At 31.0% G+C, this 23,636-nt stretch overlaps 1 protein-coding gene across 1 annotated transcript in view; it reads left to right on the top strand.

Annotated features, from left to right (window-relative positions):
• LOC142331990 (ankyrin repeat and SAM domain-containing protein 1A-like) overlaps window positions 1–23,636 on the top strand; it is a 313,191-nt gene that overhangs the window by 73,372 nt on the left and 216,183 nt on the right. The window contains exons 4-5 of the mRNA XM_075378041.1: window positions 15,343–15,488; window positions 20,406–20,537. Of these exons, the coding sequence (XP_075234156.1) occupies window positions 15,343–15,488; window positions 20,406–20,537 (278 nt within the window). The remainder of the gene's footprint in view (window positions 1–15,342; window positions 15,489–20,405; window positions 20,538–23,636) is intronic.

The following is a 23,636-nucleotide window of genomic DNA, read 5'->3' as shown; positions in this document are numbered from 1 at the left end:
GATTTTTAACATTCTCCTATAGCACCGCATTTCAAAAGCTTCTAATCTTTTCTTCTCAGATACTCCGATCGTCCAAGTTTCACTTCCATATAAAGCGACACTCCAAACATACACTTTCAAAAATCTTTTCCTGACATTTAAATTAATTTTTGATGTAAACAAATTATATTTCTTACTGAAGGCTCGTTTAGCTTGTCCTATTCGGCATTTTATATCGCTCCTGCTTCGTCCATCTTTAGTAATTCTACTTCCCAAATAACAAAATTCTTCTACCTCCATAATCTTTTCTCCTCCTATTTTCACATTCAGTGGTCCATCTTTGCTATTTCTACTACATTTCATTACTTTTGTTTTGTTCTTGTTTATTTTCATGCGATAGTTCTTGCGTAGGACTTCATCTATGCCGTTCATTGTTTCTTCTAAATCCTTTTTACTCTCGGCTAGAATTACTATATCATCAGCAAAACGTAGCATCTTTATCTTTTCACCTTGTACTGTTACTCCGAATCTAAATTGTTCTTTAACATCATTAACTGCTAGTTCCATGTAAAGATTAAAAAGTAACGGAGACAGGGAACACCCTTGTCGGACTCCCTTTCTTATTAGGGCTTCTTTCTTATGTTCATCAATTGTTATTGTTGCTGTTTGGTTCCTGTACATGTTAGCAATTGTTCTTCTATCTCTGTATTTGAACCCTAATTTTTTTAAAATGCTGAACATTTTATTCCAGTCTACGTTATCGAAAGCCTTTTCTAGGTCTATAAACGCCAAGTATGTCGGTTTGTTTTTCTTTAATCTTCCTTCTACTATTAATCTGAGGCCTAAAATTGCTTCCCTTGTCCCTATACTTTTCCTGAAACCAAATTGGTCTTCTCCTAACACTTCTTCCACTCTCCTCTCAATTCTTCTGTATAAAATTCTAGTTAAGATTTTTGATGCATGACTAGTTAAACTAATTGTTCTGTATTCTTCACATTTATCTGCCCCTGCTTTCTTTGGTATCATAACTATAACACTTTTTTTGAAGTCTGATGGAAATTCCCCATTTTCATAAATATTACACACCAGTTTGTATAATCTATCAATCGCTTCCTCACCTGCACTGCGCAGTAATTCTACAGGTATTCCGTCTATGCCAGGAGCCTTTCTGCCATTTAAATCTTTTAATGCTCTCTTAAATTCAGATCTCAGTATTGTTTCTCCCATATTTCATCAAAAAACAGATCAAATTTTTCACCAAACATTCACTATGCTTCGATTAGGCTTCCATTTGTAATTCGACATACATCCCACCTGAAGTCGATTTCATTCCAGAATGTAGCCAGCAAGTCGGGCGTTACCTTTGCAGCTGCAGCAGTAATTTGAAGCTGCTCAACAAGATTACCAGGAAAATGTGGTACGAAACCCTATCTTTAATGAAACCCCGCAAGAAAAAATCCAGCGGGATCAAATCTTTCTTTCTTTTTCCTGTTTAGCCTCCGGTAATTACCGTTCAGATAATACTTCAGAGTATGAATGAGAATGATATGTATGAGTGTAAATGAACTGTAGTCTTGTATAGTCTCAGATCGACCATTCCTGAGATGTGTGGTAAATTGAAACCCAACCATCGAAGAACACTTGTTATTCACGATCTAGTATTCAAATCCGTGTAAGAATAACCGACTTTACTAGGACTTGAACGCTGGAACTTTCGACTTCCAAATCAGCTGATCTGGGAAGACGCGTTCACCACTAGACCAACCCGGTGGGTTAAAGCGGGATCAAATCTGGAGAGCGAGATGGCTATACAATTAGAGCTTCACGACCGATCCATTGACTTGGGCATTGAGTATCAAGAAAATCTCGGACTTCTAGGCGGTAGTAAGGTGATACCCTGTCTCGCTGATAGTAATTGCATCCATCTTGGTCATCATCGTCCAAGTGAGGAATTAGAAAATTTTGATGCATGTCCAGTTAAACGATACCATTTACGATTGCCTACTGGAAGAAGAACGAGCCGTATAGTTTTCTTTTTTTTACACCTCCTGGACCACCGTTAGGTATTACTTCAGAGGATGACATGAATGAAAATTTTTTTAGCATGTGGAAATGCCATTCCTGACCGGGATTTGAACCCGGGACCTCCGAATGAAAGGCTGAGACGCTACCATTCGCGCTACGGAGGCTGGCCTTTGTTTACTTTGGGCGTAAAAACATTACTAATATGCTACAAAGTTCATGATGGTTTTCGCTACCTCATATTCGGCAGTTATGAGTGTTCACCATTCGTCACTAAAAATTACATTGTTTAAAAATGTACCGTTATCTTCAGTTCTATCCAGTATTTCCACACGAAACTGCAGCCGAGCAATTTTTTCTCATCTGTAATGCGTTGAACCACGTTTATATAATACACGCCAAACAGTCGTTTATGGAATGCCAGTCTCATGTTACGCACGTCGAGTTGATTTCTTCGGACTACGTGCAAAGCTGTCTGAGTTTTTCCACGGCAGCTTCATAAACGCATGGGCGTCCTGGTGATCGTTTATGTTTAGCAGAACAACTTGTCTCCACGAAAATTACGTTGAACTGGAGTTGCTGACTGCAAATCGTGAAACCAAAACACACAGCGAGCATGTTCCGCACCAGTCAATGTATCTATTTTTAACGGCATTAGTGGCCGAGAATTCCGTACTAATGAACTACGTGAGTCAAAACTCGATGTGTTTTGCTATGAAATGAGATCTTACCGAATCTGTAAATTATCTAAATAAATTTTTGTATGCTTTTAAGTTGTGTAGTCCTTTTTGAATCACCCGGTTTAGTGAAAAAGTTATTCGTGAAAAACGTTACCTATGCTTAATTTTTTTGAATGGGTGTAATTTATGATGAAGCTTTTTTTTGTAAAATTGTCATTATATTTGATTTTAGTGATATTTCCTACCCTTCCTAGCATTGTCGTTCTAACATTTGTTTCGTAGTACTTCCATTTTTAAAACTACTTTTAGCACACTTGGCACTCCCAAGAGTGGCTAAAAGTTAACTACGAATGTTTGAATGAAAATGCTTGGAAGGGAAAAAATAACAGTCAAATTAGCTTTGGATAATATACGCGTAGATATAGAATATTGTGATAATTTTTTCGTCATATGTTTAAATAAACCAATAAAAGTTCTAAAGATTCAAAAAAATCGTTATTTTTTTTAATTCTCTCTGCTCCCGCACCTCCAAAATCATCTTCCAAGAAATCTTCTTGATTTGTCTAAGGCTACTATTTTGACTATTGTTGTTTAACGGAAGAAACTAAAAACATTCCACTGAAAAATATTCAACTAATGAAAAGTTATCTAAGATTTCTTATTTAGAGGTGGGGGTGAATTATGAAGAAATTTTATTTTAATATTGTCATTAAAAGTTTATTATTTAAATTTTTAATATATTAAAAGTTTAAACTACTTGCCCTACTATTTAGGAAGACAAAAGAATTGTTAAAAAATTTGTTGTAGATAAAAAGATTTTTTTTTCGATTTTTGAGAAATGGGGAAATTTTGGGACAAAGTTTTTTTTAAATGATAAGATAAGCATTTACGCATGTTGTGAGCTTAATATAAAGTTGGGTTATGTTTGTAATATTTTCTGAAAATTTTCCCAAAACATTTACCAACGAATTGACCTATATACAAAAGTCTCTGTACAAAATTCCACCAAAATCGGTTTATCTAGTCATATTATCTTCAAATACGTCAACAAATATACATATACATATATACACATACATTATACATACGAAATATACGAAATATATGAATATACATATACATATACATACGAACACAACTCTCCCTTGTTTTTTTTTGTTGTTTTTTTCGGGTCTGGTTGAGAATTACAAAAATTCCTACATCCAATTTTTTGACCGATTACCTTTTCCTTTCTGCAGCATACCTGTAGAGCTATGATGCCAGCTAAGTAAAATTTAACTTAATTAACCGGAGATATCAATTTCTTTACTTAACAGATATCATATAATAGCTATATTTTCAGCTGTAATATTTATCAGTGAATCGGTTTTCTTTCGATAAAAAAGATTTTTTTTAGAATATTTTTCAGAATTAAATTTACGAAAAAAGATCACCGGACGAAAATGTTATTTAAAATAGTATTCCTTAGAAATTTTTTTATCTATGATGAATGGAGAACTGAAATTGTTCAATAGGTAATTTTTGTAAAACAACTGTTTTTTTTATTACATGAAGAAATATAGAAAAAAAATCTGGTGTGGGCACTACATGACTTCCTTGTACGTCTATTAAATTACATATACACATTAAAAAAAAAAAAAATGAAAAGTACATACAATTTTATTTCATTAATTAATAACTTCTGATTTTTTTATTGTTATTATTGAACAATTATTTATTGTAATTTTTTTTACAATAGGAGGTTAATTAATGAATCAATATATTTAAATTATAAAAAAAGGAGATGAAGTCGGGTTTGAACCAATGTACTCCCCGTGTACGATCCAAGTATTTCATTAATTATCATTTTTTGTTGGCTATAACTCTGGAACCAATGAAAATAAGTACCACTTATGATATATCGTTGAAAAGCTCTGAACGAGGGCTTATTACTTCAATTAAAAAAAAGTTCAGAATCCAAATTTGTTTGCATTTTGGGTTCTTTTGTTCACTTTGGTTCTATTTATTGTAATCAAAAGGGGAAGTGCATAACTAGATGTTACAACAGTCCTAAATCCAAAATTTCTACATCTTACGGCTAATCGTTTTTGAGTTATGCTAGATACATACGTACAGACCTAACTCCGAAACTAGTCAAAATGGATGTTTTCGTTGAAATCTGAAAACCTAAATTTTTCGCGATCACAATACTTCCTTCGGACAAGGAAGTAAAAAAATATGTTTTAAAAAAGTTGTAATTTCATTGAAATTTGTTTAATCTTATTATGGAATTTATTTGTTAAAGATTCGTTCTGGCAAAGTAAAATTTCAAGAGAGAAAAAGAATAGAATAAAATTTTGTAAAACTTTTGTTCAAAATATTTCTTTTTGTTGTAGATATTACTTATTCTTTCCTCTATTTTGTTTTTATTGTGATTTACATTCTAAGAATGAGTTTTATTAAAGTATTGCAAGAGAAGAAAATTCAATACCTTGAAAATATTTTAATTTATTTTTTTGCCTTTAACACGTAGATGGGTGGGGCTGTTTTCTCCCTGTGAATTAATTTCTTACTGTTTTTTTTTTGCGAAACATATTTTTCTTGTTTAACGAATGAGAAATCAATTTAATAATACTTGCGAGAGTTCAAATCTTTAAAAAAATATTCTGTACTATTTGTAACATCATAATTTATATTTAATTTAGTTATAAAAAAATTGTTATTTACCATCCTTAAGTTGAAATTACAGATGGTTTGTACATAGTACAAATATATTTTAATAATTAAATTAAAATTGAGTACTTGATTAAACCAAAGAAGATTTTTTTTTATTATACCGAATGATTTACGATGACTAACAAATTTTCAGGACATGTGTTTTGCCGGTGAAAAGAAATAAGAAAATTCCTATAAACATAGGTTTGGAAACGCTTCGTTAACATATGTCGGCTGACGAATGATTTCACCCTGATTTTTGGGCCTTCAGAAAAATTAAACCACCACACACGTCAGGAATGGTCGAGACTATATAAGACTCTACACACTTCATTTTATACATACATATCATCCTCATTCTTCCTCTGAAGTAATACCTTAGTATGGTTCCGGAGGTTAAACAGGAAAAAGAGAGGTTTCATTAGTGTACATTTCGTAGTTTTCAAAAAATATGAGGTTAAAGATACAACATTGGAGTGGGGGGGGGGGGGGTCGATAAACATACTATTTTATTTTTGGAGCAAAATAATTTTCTTAAATGGGTAATAAACACATAGATATAAAAAAAAAATTGTAGAGAATTTGATTGCGAGTAAACTGCTATGAATAAAGTTCACAAAATGTAAATAAAACCTAAGAATTGTAAATTTGATTAAAAACAAAAAGTTTTAATATATGGAAAATTTTAACCAGATGTATTAAACGAATCAAAATGTTTAATATCGTTATCAATTATAAACGTTTCATCCTTCCGTTCTGGATCCTTTCAAGAAAAGTGTCAAATATTCGCGGAAATATCTCCGATTTCTAGTATTACAGCAAATTAGTAGTATTAGCTATTAGTAGTAACACACGATTTGATTAAAAAGTGATATACAACAGGGTCGGTTTCAAGTGCTAAACGAAATATTCGACCTTCGGTTAGGGCTCTGTAGCTGATACGATGAAGAAATACTCATCTTGCCGTAAGATTCTTCTAAATTCATTGTCGACAGTTTAAAATAAATTGCGCAAGAAAATCGACTTTTCGTTTCCGACACCTCACTATTTTGCATTCAGAAACGCACTGTTTTCCTGAGAACAACGCACTACAAGCTTTCGATTAAATATATATAGGTTCGATTAGATAACTTAAATAGGTAGACCTTTCAGAGAGGGGCTACACAGTATCCAGAAGCGGAGGTCGTGTGGCTTTCAGTGAACCAATTAGGTCGCCGAGGGGACGGTCCAATGGGCGGGCGGTGCTGAAGGGTGGTGGGGTTAGTCATCGCCGCGTCACATCAGGCCAACCGAAGCAACGTCTTTTAGGCGGTTACCGGTTGCCCTGGTGGAATTAATAAAGGATAATCAAAAAAGGTTGGATTAAATAGCGCGGGTGTGCGTCGTCTGGCGTAATACATAGCATTACAGCAATACGTTATTTTTGTGTCATCTGCTAAGTATTTTAATTGTTTTTTACCCCTTTGATGTTATTGTTTCATAATTATTCTTTAATCCACATCTCTGTTTTGCATGAAGTCCAGAGGTATGTTACTGAAACTAGACTAGCTTATCTTCGAAATCCACCGTAAGTTTCTGGCAGATTGAAGTTTTTCGTGTAAGAGAAAATCTCCCTTTTCGTAAATTTCCTGCACCAGTCTTCCTTTTGTTGATATCACTGTTCTTGATATCATTGCTAGTTCACTGATGATAAGATTATCAAAAATATGGACGATAAAAAGATGAAAATAAATAAGTACACATACTGTTGTCCTCTACGCTGCGCCAGCTTGGTGTGATGCGATAAGAATGGCGAGAAATGAGAGGAGGCTAGAAGCCGTACAATGCAAGGTTGTGCTACATATAATAACGGCGTACAGGACGATTTCGGGGGAGGCGGTACGAGTACTGGCAGGACTAACTCCAATGAGGTTATTGATCGAGGAACGAAACCAGAGACGTAGAGGACTGACACCAGGAGAAGCCAGGCAGCAGCTTACAGCGGTCTGGCAAGAACAGTGGGACACGTCGGAGAAGGAGAGGTGCACCTGGAGGCTCATCGCACGGATTGAATCGTGGCAAAGCAGAACGCATGGGGAGCTGAATTACTACCTTACAGTGTTCCTCACTGGCTACGGCAATTTTGTTGGAGCTTACCTGCACAGTTTTCGCCTACGTGCAGACCCTGGGTGTGTCTACTGCGGGGAAGTAGATACCCCAGAGCACACCTTCTTCGACTGTGGAAGATGGGTGCCGCTACGGAGAGACCTCGGGGTCCTCCAACTGACACCAGACAGTACGCTGGAGTTTATACTCTGGGGAGATAGATAGTGGCTTGCAGTAGCATATCTAACCACAAAAATTCTGCGAGAGAAGGAGCAGGGTGGACAGCTGAACAGATAGTGAGAAGAAACGGGATACAACCATGTCTAGGGTGCCATAGCTGACACAACGAGGAGGCGAGGCTCCCCGATAATAACTTGCGGAAAACACAGAAAACCAGCAAAAACCTCAGGAAGTGAGGTGTACGATACCGGACTGGAGAGCGAAGGGAAGATAGATAGCTCTCTGCAGAGCTGGCGTTCGTTCTGCTTGCACGGATGGGCGACAGTGATGATGAACGGGGACTCTGAACACACTGAGCTTAAAGGTACCTCCTGGGGCTGACTAATGCTTAAATGCGGTTTCCGGCTTCGGGAGGGGGGTTGGTGAGGTGGATGTTTAGTCGGTAGGGCGCAGGTTACATACGCTGTAACATCTGCGGAACCTGTTAGCGAGACCGACATTTTGTCCGTAAATTGGATTACTCCCTTAACTAGAGGAAAAAAGTACGCATATTTTAGTTGTAAGATGGACTAAATATCTACTGAATTTTACCACAGGCGATGGTATTTCCCATTGTTAAAAACTAAAGGGTTGTTAACCGGTAAACAAAGCGAAAAGGACTCATTGTTGCCCCTTCCTCGCATTAATGATCCTGATAGTATTCTGAAAAAGAATCTGACTAATAAGTTAAAACTATCAATTTTAACTGAAAAAAAGTTAATTATTGACTTTGGATAAAAGATTTTTATTTTCAAATGTTAATTTTTTTTTAAAATCGTAATAAAGTCCAATTAAGTAACTGGAAAACAGAAAACTAAGGGGATTTTTAAAAAAATAATCTATAATAAACCTTTTTTTCGAGTTAAACAAAAAGTTGGAATCTAAGCTGCACCCGATTTTTTGTATATTAAAAAGGAAAAAGTGCGGATGAAATTCGATCAGTTACGACGGTATTTGGATAAAATGAGCACTGATTATATTTTGGAGGGAAATTTGAAGAAAATAATGCGTTGTTTATCTAAAAGGATGACATAGATAAAAAAAAAATTAGTTAGTCTCCGGCCGAAATGTTAATCCTAATGTAAACACAGGCGTTCAAGATATTGATTCCTAACAGTATAAACAACTTGACAATTTTATACGGTAGATATACTCATTATTTTTTAACTGTTAAGTTTTTATCATTTCGCTTTTAATAATAATTATTACTGTAGGTTTATCCTCCCCCCTCCTTTCTTTCTCTCTCTTTTGTATGTTGTACCTCTTTGTTCAACAGCGTCGTTGACAAGTATCTCCGGTTGATTTATTTCTGTTCCCTGTAATACTAATTGGATTGGTAGCGGTACCTTTTGACTTTAGCCGCCTCTTGCCAGTTAAAAGAGAGAGTGTACAGGCGGAACGTAAGGGGAGAAGTGAAATAGGGAGAACATCATATTTCCTTCTCATCCCTTCCTCCCTTTTTGACCTCACCTCTGCTCTTATCTCATCCCTTAACTACTGTGTAACGCTCTGTATGTAATTATAATTAGGCTTTCTGCGCAACGGGTGGTGGCTCAATAATTTAAGACAAGTTGTTTCTCTCTTATCCCTCTTTATGGCGTTCTCTTTTCATCTCCCTTTCTACTGTTTAATGTTGTTGTTGTTATTATTATTATTATTATTATTATTATTATTATTGCTGAAATCTAGGGTCAAGTGTTATAACTACAAGGGGACGGTTACGTTTGTAATGAAAAGATATTTAGTTCCGTTAATGAACGTTACCATTCTTTCTTGTTTTATATTTCTTTTCGCTTTTATGTGTACTTACTTTTACGATTAATACATTACAGTTATAAACATTTTACAAAGTTTTAATTCTTTGAAATTAATTATATATTTTTCATAATTAAAAGGAGTATCTTATAAAATCTTGTTGAGATCGTTAAAAATTTAATTTTAAAAAAGTTAAAAATTTTAATTAAAAAAAAAAAAATGTTTCGCTTGGTCTGAAAGATAATTTGGGTGTTTTATGGAAAGCTTGTATGTACGAGAGGCTATTCGGAAATTAACTTCCTGTCCTTAGTATTGCGAGAATGACTGGAAGATAGCGATTCTGTCTTTGCACAGTTGAATATTCCGGTTTACTGCGGTTCTAGTAATTTTTATTTTTATTATTTTTTTTTTTAAATATTGCTCGCTTGTTTGATCATGTAAAACTCTGGTTCAAAAACGCTGCTCTCATAGAAAATTCCGCCGTCATATAGTATAATAACTGTTCTTTTATTTCATGTACAATTAAGCAATGTACGTGAAACTTGAGAAATATTACGTAGCTTTAAAATCTCGATATTCATTTAGAAACACACGATGTATCATGTAAACAGATAATTTTATAATTATTTTTAAAAATCCTATAATTTCTTCCTCGTTTCCTTACAAAAATACGTTTATAGTGATTCACAAAGAATGTAACAAACTTTCAGAACATATTCTACTAGTGAAAATAAAGAAGAAATTCTACGTAAACACACGTTCGGAAGCGCTTCGTTAGCTTGTGTCGGCTGCGAAACATTTCACTCTGATTTTTGGGCCTTCAGTAAAATTAAATCAGACTGGAATTCTTGGGGTAATTTTTATTGGTTTTATATATAAAATCTGACTTGAAAAATTAAAAAAAAAATTAAATAAATAGGTCCCAGAACTTTGTTTTTATTAGTTTTAGAGAAATCTGGGATAAAAGAAAAAAATTTGGTGTCGAAACACACTGTTTAATTTTTGGCGTAAAATAACTTTGTTAAATTGGTAATAAACTCGTAAAAGTTTTTAAAGAAAATTTTTAGAGAATTTGATTCTAAGTAAAGTGGTTCGAATAAAGTCCACGGAATTTAATTCAAACGTAAGAATTTCAAGGTTTAAAAATAAGCATTACAAAATGTGGCAAATTTTAACTTAGATTTAAAAAAAAAAAAAAATATTTACATAAAATAATTAAATATGTTAGAAAAATAATAAATATAAAATAAATAATAAAACCAATTTATTCTAATGTTTGCCTGACTATCAATTTTTTTTTGTGGCTTTCTGTATTTCAAAAGGGTTGTAGTACAGAAAGCTGTATTTCATTAACCCCCTTTGCATAAATCTGTCGCCCCAGATTTCTCGAAAATACTAAAAATATAGTTCTGAGACCTATTTTTTTTTCAGGTCAGATTTTATCGGTTTTATTTTTAAAAACCAATAAATTTATTCTTTAATTTTAGTCCCAAGAATTACAGTTTTGTTTAATTTTTCCAAAGACAGAAATCATACGAAATCTTTCGCCAGCCGACAATCACTAACGAATCGATTATGAATCTTTGTTTATAAGAACTTTTCTTCTTTATTTTCATGAGTAGATCATGTCCTAAAAAGTTTTTACATTCTTCGAGAAATCTATATTTTCATACCGTTTGGTTCTAAGAATGATTAAGAAAAATGGATTTATTATATTTAAAAAAAAATTATCGTAATTTCAGTAATCATTAATTTGTCGAATCAAAAAAAAAGAATTTAATTTAAAAACGTTTTTTACGGGTTTTTGTCAGTTTTAATTATTTATTTTGTTAATTTTTTTTATATATTTTTACTTCTGTTGTATGAAGTAAAGGAAGTATTGCGATCCCGAAAAATTTCGGTTTTCATATTTCAACAGAAATATCCATTTTGGCCATCCCTGAATCCATTTTGACTAGTCTCGGCGTGACGTGTGTGTGTGTACGTATGTATCTCGCATAACTCAAAAACGATTAGCCGTAGGATGTTCAAATTTTGGATTTAGAACTGTTGTAAGATGTAATTGTGCACCTCTCCTTTTGATTGCAATCGACTGGATCAAAAGTCCAAAAAGTTTGGATTTTGGAATTTTTCTTAACTGCAGTAATAAGCTTTCATTGAAAGTGTTTCAACAATGTGTCATAAGTAGTACTTATTTTCATTGGTTCCAGAGTTATAGCCAAATAAAATTTTAATTAATGAACTATTTGGATCTTACAAGTCGAAGGCACATCAGTTTGAACGCGACTTTATATACAATTTTTTTTTTTAAATTTAATATATTGATTTATTAATAATTATTAATCTCTGATTGTAAAAAAATTACAATAAATAATAATTTAATAATAACAATTAAAAAAAAAAGAGAAGTTATTAGTGAAATAAAATTTTATGTACTTTTTATTTTAATTCTAAAAATTTTACAGACTAATAATTAAATCAATATATTTAGGTTAAAAAAAATATGTGTATGAAGTTAGATTCGAACCAATGCATGCATGATTACAGATCTGACACATTCTCACTTACACCAGATAACTTCTTAAGCGACGTAAAACAAAATTAATATATAAACTAATGTAAAATGCTAATACAGGCACCACAAACAAATGTGATGCAATGTGGTATCCACCACAATGCAAGTTTGTAACTGTCCACTTTATTAAAGAATTGTAGAATCATATCTCACTTCCAAATGAATTAAATTTAAATGAATTGCAGCAAAAAATGTGTATTTGTAATTTAATAGGTGTACAAGGAAGTCATGTAGTATCCACGTCAGAATTTTTGTTTTTTTGTTTTATTATTAGAATAATCTACTGGTAAAATTTTACTTTAAATCAAACATAACATTTTAAGTCAATAAAACATAACTGGTAAAAGAATCATTCATATCACTTATTGTTCTTGAATTTTAATTGAATATTAGTGTATACTGTACATGGTAATAAACATATTTGTATGGATGTTATTTATTATTTATGAATAAAAACATAGAATAATAAAAAAGTAATTAAAAAAATTATTAATGAATAATATTAGCAATCAAAATTTGTAAAGCTGACCTCTGAGGCTGAGTAGGTAGCATCTTGGCATTTCGTACAGAGGTCCCAGGTTTGAATCCCGGTTAGTTATGTTATCTTTTCATATGCTACCAATTTTCATTGTGCTAATGACTGTAGCTGTTGATGCTCGCTCTTTAATAAAGAAAAGTCATAAAATTCCTGTCGTGTAATTTTATGTCTATTTTAAGACATTTAAAAAACGCTTAATTAAATTTATCTTCATTATACTTAACTGATCATTAAAAGTGTTATTTTTAATAATATTATCACGTAATGTTTTATTTTTCATCAGTACTGTAATAAAACTCCTTGATTTAATAGGTCATTTAACTTACAGCAATAAATCATTGTGTTTATAACTGTGTAAACAAGATTACTCATCACATATATATTACAAGTTAATATAATTTAAGTCAATATTGAAAGTAATAAGTATAGAAAATAAGCACCACTTTCAACTGTATTTTTTTAGCGGATTTCCAAAGAATTTGAAATTGCTATTGCGCCTTGCCATGTTTATGTACATATGTAAAAAATGTTTTCGTCCACTCTACTGAACGCAAATCAACCAACTTATAAAACTTGGTGGGGGCTGATATAAACCTATTGGCAATAGAGCGCTATTGATTTTCAAGTGAATTGGTTCAAAGAAGTTAGAGCCAAAAAATGGGTTTTTGGGATACATTTTTTTTTTCGTTCTTTCTGCCGAAAGTTTTAACCAACGTAGACGAAACTTGATAGGATGATGTAAACCTAGTAGAAATAGAATCCTATTGATTTTCAAACGAATCTGTTTCCAGGAACTGGAGTTGGAGGCAAAGAATTGTGTTTTGGGTACATTTTCAACATACTATGATAGAGTTTTTTTATAATAATATTAACTATGCTAATGTTATGTAGAGTGCGTTCAGAAAGTGACTACTGTATACGTCTTTCATGTACTAATACAACAATACGTAACATCGACTTACCTTACTTTAGTTGTTGAAATGGTATTCATGGAACATCCAGATATATCTGCACGTGTTTCTTGTTCTCGAAGACTCTCGCAAGTTGTTCATGTGAGATACTGATGAATCGAGAAGAGCAGTTTGAAATTCCTTTAGGTTTTTCAAGTTTTCTTGATAAACATTGTTTTTTACATAATCCCAGAAGTCAAAATCCAGTGAGCTTAAGTCCAGATAATGAGTTTGCCGCAAGCCCTTAGAAATGATTCGATTTTCACAAACCTCTTGTAATAACTTCATGGACTGTCTGGTTGTAGTGCAGTCGTTCCGTTTTGTTGAACCTGAGGATTAATTTTGTTCTCAATTAGATCCACCGTGAACTAGTGAATGATTTCACAATGAGTTGAATTTATTGTCTCTGCGAAGAATATGGGGCTGACAGTTCCCATCATTGATACCATACGTAAGACTAGGTTTCTTTGGACATATCATGTGGATGCAAGATTCAAGACGTTTGAAACAGGAAGTACAGTACAATCTCGAATCTAAAAATAAACACCAGGACAGGATGTTGATGTATCAGAGAATTAAGAGATTTGAAGGAAATTGGACTTACACCAGACACCACAGATAAAATAAAATTAAACAAAAAAATCAAAAACGAGAACACTTGTTTCACAGTCACAAGAAAATATTCAAAAACACAAATATTTTCAACACTAGAAAGGGCAAAAAGATCGGAGTGTATGAAAACATATTGGGAGGACCACAAGGTCCAAACAGTCCCATCAAAGAGACTTGGATAATGGACCGACTAAAATGATCTTATGTGGTCATAAAAGGTAATAATAATAATAATAATGATATTCTAACCCATAGGATTTCCCTAAAAACAGATTGTTCTTGTATATATTATTTAGCATACATTTTGGCTTATCCGTAAAAATATAACCTCAAATAATGGTTATTCCTAGTTGAATATTGTCTGTTTACTTCCTTGTTAGACAATAATCCCTGCATGTTCTGGAAATTTTACAGGCCTTCTTGTTGTCTACAAGCCTATTATGTAACCTTCCAAAGATGGATTATATTTAAATAAATATTTTGATTGCATTATAAATGCTAGATTATTGTATTTCTCTTTTGTAAAACTAGATCCTACATGTAAAAAAATAAACTCATACTTGAAATATTGTTTTTGAATTAACTACTTACTACCTTGTGTAAAGGTAGGTTATGCATAATCTTTATTTTTTATCTAGAAGTGATTAATTGACCATACCTTATTATATTTTAATTTATCATCGTAATTATAATGCTTTTATTAGCTTATACTAAATTTAAAATAAGCAACTAAACATATTAGAACCCATTGAATCGAAGATATGCTATTTGTCATGTTATATTAACAGGAAATACCAAGTTTACTGAAAATTTCATATTTATCAGTACACTTAGGAGAAGTGATGTTACATATATAATCTATTATAATCCCTGATTATATATTAAAAAAAATAGTTTATTTTTCACATTGAACAGCATAATGTCAAATTGTTTTAAAAAAGTTTTTATATTCTGAGACTTAAGTAATTATTAAAAAAAAAAAATATTTTCAACCGACGTTTTGGATTTTAAATTGTATTATGTAATACTTTTGGAGTAGATCCAACTGTGATTGCCATTACAGTCTATTGTTAAGTAGTTAAATCTTAAATTTATGTACCTATATAAACTAATTTTTTACATTAAATTCTAAATAAACTTCTTAAATGCGTTTTAAGTTTTTATCTTCTAATGTTTATTTGTTTAATATATAGTTATTTATAAATCTATGTCATTTGTTCTGCTTCGTTTCAGACCAAAGACAATGAAACAGCTTTGCATTGCGCGGCTCAATACGGTCACACTTCTGTTGTTAGCCAACTCCTGGAACATTCATGTGATCCTACCATACGTAATAGCAAACAAGAAACAGCTCTTGATTTGGCTGCTCGATATGGCAGGTAAATATAAATATATACATTTTTTTATTATAAATCAGTGAAAATGTAATATTTAGATATAAAATACTATACCGTTGTGTGAAAGTTTTGTAATTTAATCATTACTTATATTTGTATACTATTGTATTGTATGTGATGTAAAGTAACTGAAATAATTCTAGGTTTAGTAATTAAGTGAACAATACACTTAAATGTGAGGCTGGAAATACATTGTTTTCAATTTATAGAGATAGTAACAATTTTTCCCCTGATTTCTATTTGATACGTAAAGTCAAGCTACACTGAAATTTTTTGGGTATAAATTGCAAGGTAAAATTAGAGGTTTTGAATTTTTTTAATGTGAAAATTTTTCATATTATATCTTCAATAGTTTTCCTGAAAATTGTTGTAATACCCCAAAAATTAATTTAAAAATGTATATATTCTTTTTTTATTTGGCGCAAATTATGTTTTCCTTGTAAGTTTGAAGCTTTTTTAAAAATGATCTTTTTGTTTTTCCTATGTATGGTGGTGCACATATGAACAGAAGCGAAATATTTTCTGATCTGGATGAACTAAATAAAATAATATGGAAATTACAAAAACAAACAATTGATTTTGTGAAAAAAGTATTACGTATATAAACTGAAAGAAAAATTTTAAAAATAAATCAGAAAGAATTCAATTATGATAACTATATGAACTCTCAAGATGTTATTATAAATAGGCTTATTTTAACTAACAATTCAGTCTTGTCTATAGTCTAGGTAAGTTGTATTTTTATTTCTGATAAGGTTTTCACAGAAGTATTTTTCATCTTAACAATTTAATTTAATTGGTTGGCAACTGTCCGTATGTGTTCTAGGCTTTTAGCTTCATGCTCACACAATTATCAGCTCCAGCATCTTTGATTACTTGCTTTAAAAATTGTAATGTGGCGCTACAATCAGGGATTATATCATTATAAGGGTTAAAAAGCTAGCATTTACAGCATTTTGACTGATGAAACAGCAGATATTTCTAGCAAAGAACAGTTGTCTATTGGATTATTTTCTTCGATGAAATGGCCAACAAAATCAAATAAGAATTTTAGTTTTTATAGAGCTTGAAGGACTTACTGCCATGAGTATTACCAAAGCCATTGAAGATTTTGTGACAAACTTAAACCTAGACTCTGATAAATCTGTGGGGTTAGACTTTCATGGATATTCCACCATGTCTGGGAAAGGATGTGTAAGGCAATCTTAAGATAAAAGTACAAATAATACAAAAATGTTAAAAAATTTGCTTTATAATTTTTAGTCATACTTTAATCAATTTATTAACATACATTGCACGAGTTTAATTAATAGGTTAATTTGGATTTCAAAAGATAACATCATGTATTGAAATTTCTAATATTTATTTTCAGTCAAACATTTACTATATAAAGTAACAAATTAGTTAAGTTTTTGATTGTTGAAATACAATTGTAAATTAACAAAACTTTTTTTGTCGCTTATGTACATTTTATAAATTTACCCCATTTGGGAGGATGTTTGCAAAAGAAATGGTGGAATATTGTATTGTCACCTGACCTTAGCAACTGCAAAATTTCATTAATAGGCAATGTCAGGGAGTATGTTTGTAAAAGTAATGGTGGAATATTGTATTGTCACCAAACCTTAGTAACTGTGCAAAATTTCATCAATCGGTAGTGTCAGGAAGTATGTTAAATTATTACACCTTCACCCTTAATTTACACCTGGACAAGAAGATGTTTGCAAAAGTAATGGTGGAATATTGTATTGTCACCCGACCTTAGTAACTGAAAAATTTCATCAATCAGTAATGTCAGGAAGTGTTAAATTAAGGATGTGAGATTTGAGGGCAAACATGAAAAAATAAAAAAAACTGAAAAAAGTTGAAAAAAAAACATGAGTTAAAATAAAGCAAGTAAAAAGCCTTCCATTTCCACTACTATTCTCACAACCATAACCTTATTCTGAATGACTTAAATATTATCCGAGAAATTTGAAACTGCGTTGTAACTGTCAAGGAGATGTTCACATATTTTTGTGAGTGTGTTTTATGATGTTAGCCTTTTTACTAGAGTTACTAAATTGTGTGAGACTAGGTGGTCGTATAAATACAAGGACATCCATGATTTTATGGATCACTTCATTGATATTGTTAATGCATTAGAGACTTATCTGAAGAGAGAACTGCAACAACAAGAAAAAAGGCTTATCAAATGCATGCAGTGGTGTGCAAATGTTCATTTATTGTGTCAGTAACATTAACTGCTAAGTAGTCCACTACACTGTAACCTGTAGCAAATGCACTTCAGTTGAAGACACTTAACAAAGCCAAAGCCAACCAGGCTATTCAAATTATTCTTGTCATGCTACAAGTTCACCGGGAAGATACGGAGAATGTCACGACTGCCATTTTAAAAGAAGCAGGTCACATTGCAATGCATTTCAATGTTCATATAACCACCACTTGCATTGGTGGCCAACAGAAACATAAAAGCAATCATCTAGCCAACAATGCATCCAAATTTTGGAGAATCCTTTACTTGGATTCCATTATATCATCTGTAGAAGTCAGATTTCCTGCAGAAAAATTGCCTGCATTTTCATTGAAAAATGTTATATTCTTAGAATTTTATGTAATTATTTTTTTTAATAACTGGGCAAAACTATTATTAGTAGTAAAGCATTAATAATTATTTTTTTAAATTTTATTCAACAAACTTAAACCTAGCCTAAATAATATAAGGTACATAAGTCGACTTGGCATACCAGTCAAAGTTCATTTTGATGGCGAGTTTGGATGATTAATGAGAGACCTTCTAGTTTAAATTATTATGGTAATTGTAGTGATAAGTTTCCCTATTGCATAGGAATGTGACAGTGAAGACTGCAAAGTTCAATAATTAGTTGTGATTCATTCAGTGTGATTTAATGAGAATTGCATTTGATAGAATCAAGCAATCGGTTATAATTTACATCTGAATTATTGTTTACAAATAATTATTGGAAAGTTCGTATGATATTGTCACGTGTTCACAGTTCGACCGGGATATCTTATAAATACAATTTATACTCTGGAGACATATTAACAAAATAAATAATAATTACAATAACAATAATATTTATGTATACACATATATATATATATATATATATATATATATATATATATATATATATATGTAACATAAAAAATAGTTATTCAAATAAAAAAGACAAGATTTATTTAATGGCAGTTATATTATAAAAACAGAATACAGTTCAATTTAATAAAAATTATAAAATGACTGATAGAAACTAATATTGTATTAACAAGGTAACAATAGAATAGTTCATACATTTCACTTTTTGCAAATATTATTACTTTTACTGTTTATAGTAGACCTACTCTACACTTTAAGAATAAGTAGAATACTGTCATTTTCACTACTATTTACCAATTACTCGCCGGACAACTTCCTGCATTCACCGACTGTCTGCACTGAAATACTCATAACGTACTCTTCACTTGTAACCTCATGCTTACCGATTTTGCCATCACTACAATCATGTCAAACTTGGGCTTGTGAAATTACTATGTCATTGCTTATCACAACTGTACTGAACACTGCTTTGCAGACTACTGACTCATTCCGTCTGCTGGTCCCTGGCAGTATTCATATCCCGTGGCTGCAGAACCAGTATCCACCTCATCCCTTTAATTGTTGAAACATAATAATTTTCATTGTCCACGTCCTTATGTTTTATATAAATTCTTATTTGGTTTGATAACCCTTCTGGACAGACAACAGTTTTTGAAGTTGCCATTGTCTGTGTTACAAAGAACAAATTGTTAAACACACCTTTTATTTTAAGAAAAGGATCCATTTTAGATCCTTTTGGATTCTTCTTTAAATTATTATTTTCTCTTTTTTTTAATCGGAAGAAATTCATTAACCTGGTCCATTATGCTGGTCCTATTACATTATTAAATGTAGATCTTGTATGTTTCATTTGCTGAAAAGTATTTATTTTGTTAAAATAAAAGACTAATGAAAAAAGATATAATTAAGATATTAAATAATAATGATAATAATATATATGTCATATTTAAAAAATTGTTCTATATATGATACTATGGTTGCCATTTAAACTAATATCAGTAGTGTTTCCTTTCGTCAGAAAAGCGTTGGGTTTGAATCCAAGTCAGGCTTTGCATTTTTCATGTATTAGAAAATTCATATCATAATCTCTCCACTCCCACCAAAAAAATAAGATAAATATAATTGAGGTATCATCTTATCTTTATAAAACAATCTATAAAAACAACTTAATATCATTAAGTTGTTTTTAATGTCTTTTATTGTTTGACTCATTACTTTTTAAATGTATGTTGTGTATTTAAAAAAAAAAAACTGAGTAATTTTGCTGATAATGTACAGTAAAATATAATATTTAAAATTTTAAATAAAATTATCCTAAAACAGGCACAAAATACTTGTATAAAATCTGTAAAAGAATGATCTAGAAAGATAGAAAATGAAGAAAGGCAAATGTTGATTTACGATCAACATTCAGATGTTGATTAAGGAGTGAAATAAGCCTGTAGATTGTCCGATTTCTTTTACAACTTGTATGTAGAAAAATTTACGTGGAAATTATATGATAAATTTGAAAGAGGAAAATCTATTTAAGGAGAAAATAAAAATTTTATGATTTCTTAATGATTTTTTTACAAAAAGCTAAAAGTGAAGAAATAAAGTTTAAATGAAATTGAGTAATTCCTTGGGGAATATATAAAATAGGTAACTAATTTTTCAATTTAGTAATTATTTTAGGTTAAAAGATCTGCACAACAGAGAACGGAATATTAATTAGCATCAAGCCAGTCAAATAAGTGCTGACAAAAAAGTAAACTTTTTATTTTTTTTTGTATTTTTAGGTTGGAAACTGTTGATTTATTGGTACGAACACATCCAGAATTAATACAGCCATATGTTAATAAAGGAACGTGCTCAAGTTTTGCCACATATCCTCATACACCACTGCACCTAGCCAGCAGGAATGGACACAAGTAAGTTTTAATATGCTTTTAATTTATTTATGTTATAATAGCATAATTTTTTTTTCAATTAAATTTTTGTGATTATAATATAAAAAACTATTTTTTATTTTTTAACGTATTTGTTCTGTGTTTTATTAGGGATGGGTATATTCTGTCTTATAGTGCAAGTCCTATTTATTTTTAAAAATAAAATTATTGTGGAAAAGTATTTTATATATATTTACTTTATCTAGCCTTTCTGGGTTTGAGTTGGATTTATTTGAATTATTATAGGCGGAATCCTACCTGATATCAAATTACCAGAAGGAATAAGATACAGAAATTTGAAGCACGTGCAAAAAAAATTCATCATACTTGACTTAGATTCAGTTGTGAAATGTCCAGGTGAAACCTCTACCATTCTATTATAAAATTAGGTAAACAGTTTTAAAATTTAGTTAATAAATACAAAAAAATATTAATTAATTCTAATATGGTAATTAATTCTAACATGGACTCTAAAAAAATCTTTCCAAAAAATTATTTCTTATAGAGTTGGTAAAAAACGTTTATTTGCTTTTTTCCCTACCTCCTTAAGGAGCTCTTATCTGGAGAATTTAGAAGTTGGCGAGTCAGAAACCCAAGCTAATTGTAGTCAGACTCTAAATTTTACCCTGGCTTTATATTACAACCACATTACACAACTATGATATTTACAGAGATGTTATACTCTTCTAGTAGTAAAAGATAATTTCATTTGCATGAACTTAGCCTCTCTAGGACACGTTGCTGATAACTGTTCATCAAGTTCGTGGTTTCTTTTGTTACTTTTTCAAGAACCTAAACATTTGAGTGTCAAAAGAAACAAGTGGAATATTAAAAACCTCATATTTTAGACCATATTTACTAATTTATGTCAACACACTTTTTTCTTTTTTTTCCTTGTACAAAGTAAAGGAAGTATTGCGAAAAATTTCGGTTTTCAGATTTGGTTTTCAGACCATCCCTGAAACCATTTTGGCTAGTTTTGGTGTAAGTCTGTATGTACTTGCATAACTCAAAAATGATTAGTTTTAGAATGTTGAAATTTTGGATTTTTGTTGTAAGGACTAGTTGTGCACCTCCCCTTTTGATTGCGATCAACTGGACCAAAAGTGTTCAAAATAGCCCCCAATCCAAAAAGTTTGGATTTTGGACTTTTTCTTAACTGAAGTTATAAGCTCACATTGACAGCTTTTCAATGATATATCATAAGTGGTACTTATTTTCATTGGTTTCAGAGTTATAGCCAAATAAAATTTTAATTAATGAAATATTTGCATCATCTTACTAGGAGAAGGCACATTGGTTCAAATCTGACTTAATCTCCTTTTTTTAACTTTTATTTTTTAATTTAAATATATTGATTTATTAATAATTAACCTCTGATTCTAAAAAAAAAAAAAAATAATAATTCAATTATAACAATAAAAAAAATATGAAAAAATATTTGAAGTTATTAATGAAATAAAATTTTATATACTTCCATTTTAAAAATATGTGTATATGTACTTTTATTATAATAGTAATAATAAAATGAAATGAAACGACTAGCACTAGATAGGGAATCTTGGTGAGCTGCATCAAACCAGTCAAGTGACTGAAGACAAAAAAAAAAAGTAATAATAATAATGTAATAGTATATAATAAAAAAGTTTATAACAGGCGTATTAGGAAGTCATGTGGTTTCCACATCAGATTTTTTTATAGGTATAAAAATAGTATTTTATTAAAGATTGAAAAGAAGGTTAGATATCCAGTGGAAACCTATTGGAAATTAAAAAATTTGAAATCCTCATTACTTGAACAAAATTATGTTACTTACTGTAGATTTATGTTTTAGTCTAAGATTGTAGATAATTTCTCATTGAACTTTTAGAGAATTAGATGAAAAAATTGGAAGTAAAAAAGTAATAAACATTATCACATTCCACACAGCCTTAGCTCATATAATTGTAATTACTTAATACTGTTTCTGTGAATTCTTTTTCAAAATATTGTCAAAACTTCGGTTTCATACCTTTAGTGTTTCTTCCAACTTTCTTTTTGTATACACGGGCAGAATTTATTTTAGATGTATCAGATTTTAAAAAAAGTTAAGAAATAAAACTTAAAAAAACAATAAACTTTTAACAGTGTAAAAAAACTTAAAAACAGTACTATTTATTTAAATTTTCTTTACATTTAGTAGTTTGAAGCCGGTACTAAATTCACCCACACTACTTACACACACGCGCACGCGCGCGCGAGAGAGAGAGAGAACTTTTTATAACAAGAATTTTTATACATTGTGTATGTGTTTGTGTTTTTACATTTATTTTTTTAAAATCTTATTTTTATTGCTAATATTTATTATTTATTTAAGCTGTAAAACTATCGTTCAGCGTATATAAACAGACAGTTATGTGCTATTTCAGTGTAGTTGTCAATAAACCTGAAAAATCTCGTAATTGTTTTTTCTTAAGCAAAATTTGTGATAAAACTGTAGAAGTTGATTTTAAGGTCATTCTATATCAATGTTTAAAAATAATATATTAATTCTAATGTGTAATTATTTACAAAATTTAGGTTTACCATCCTTTGAGTAAAAGTAAACAGTTTAGATAGTTTAATGGTTGTCTATTGTGTGATACCACCTCGTGTTTTGTGTTTGTTATTTATTATTTACTTAAGAATCTGAGTGTGTGTGCGTATGTATATATATATGTGTGTACGTATACAATCATTGCATATAAATAGTTGGTTTGTTGATGGGTTACAATGTTGAAACAGTACGATGGATTGTTGATGGGCTATTCTGTTGTAGCTTACACCGGTTTGTGCTTCATTTTACTTATAGTAGTCCCTGTTCAGTGTACGGGGTATTCATCATACCGCATACTCTATACAAAGCCCTTCCTATGTATTATACTAGTATACCATGTGTAGTTTATCACATGCTCTTCTCCCTCTCCCGTACTCTCACCTAATTTCTCTCTACGTATATATTATATATATATATGTATATACATGTGTGTGAGTTGTATTGTTTCAACAGTTTGTGTGTATGTGTGTCACCGCACGTACGGATACAACATGTATTCGTACACG

Source organism: Lycorma delicatula, chromosome 11 (genome assembly GCF_047948215.1).
Source record: "Lycorma delicatula isolate Av1 chromosome 11, ASM4794821v1, whole genome shotgun sequence".
Lineage (NCBI taxonomy): Eukaryota > Metazoa > Arthropoda > Insecta > Hemiptera > Fulgoridae > Lycorma > Lycorma delicatula.
This window is presented reverse-complemented; position numbering and strand designations above follow the sequence as displayed.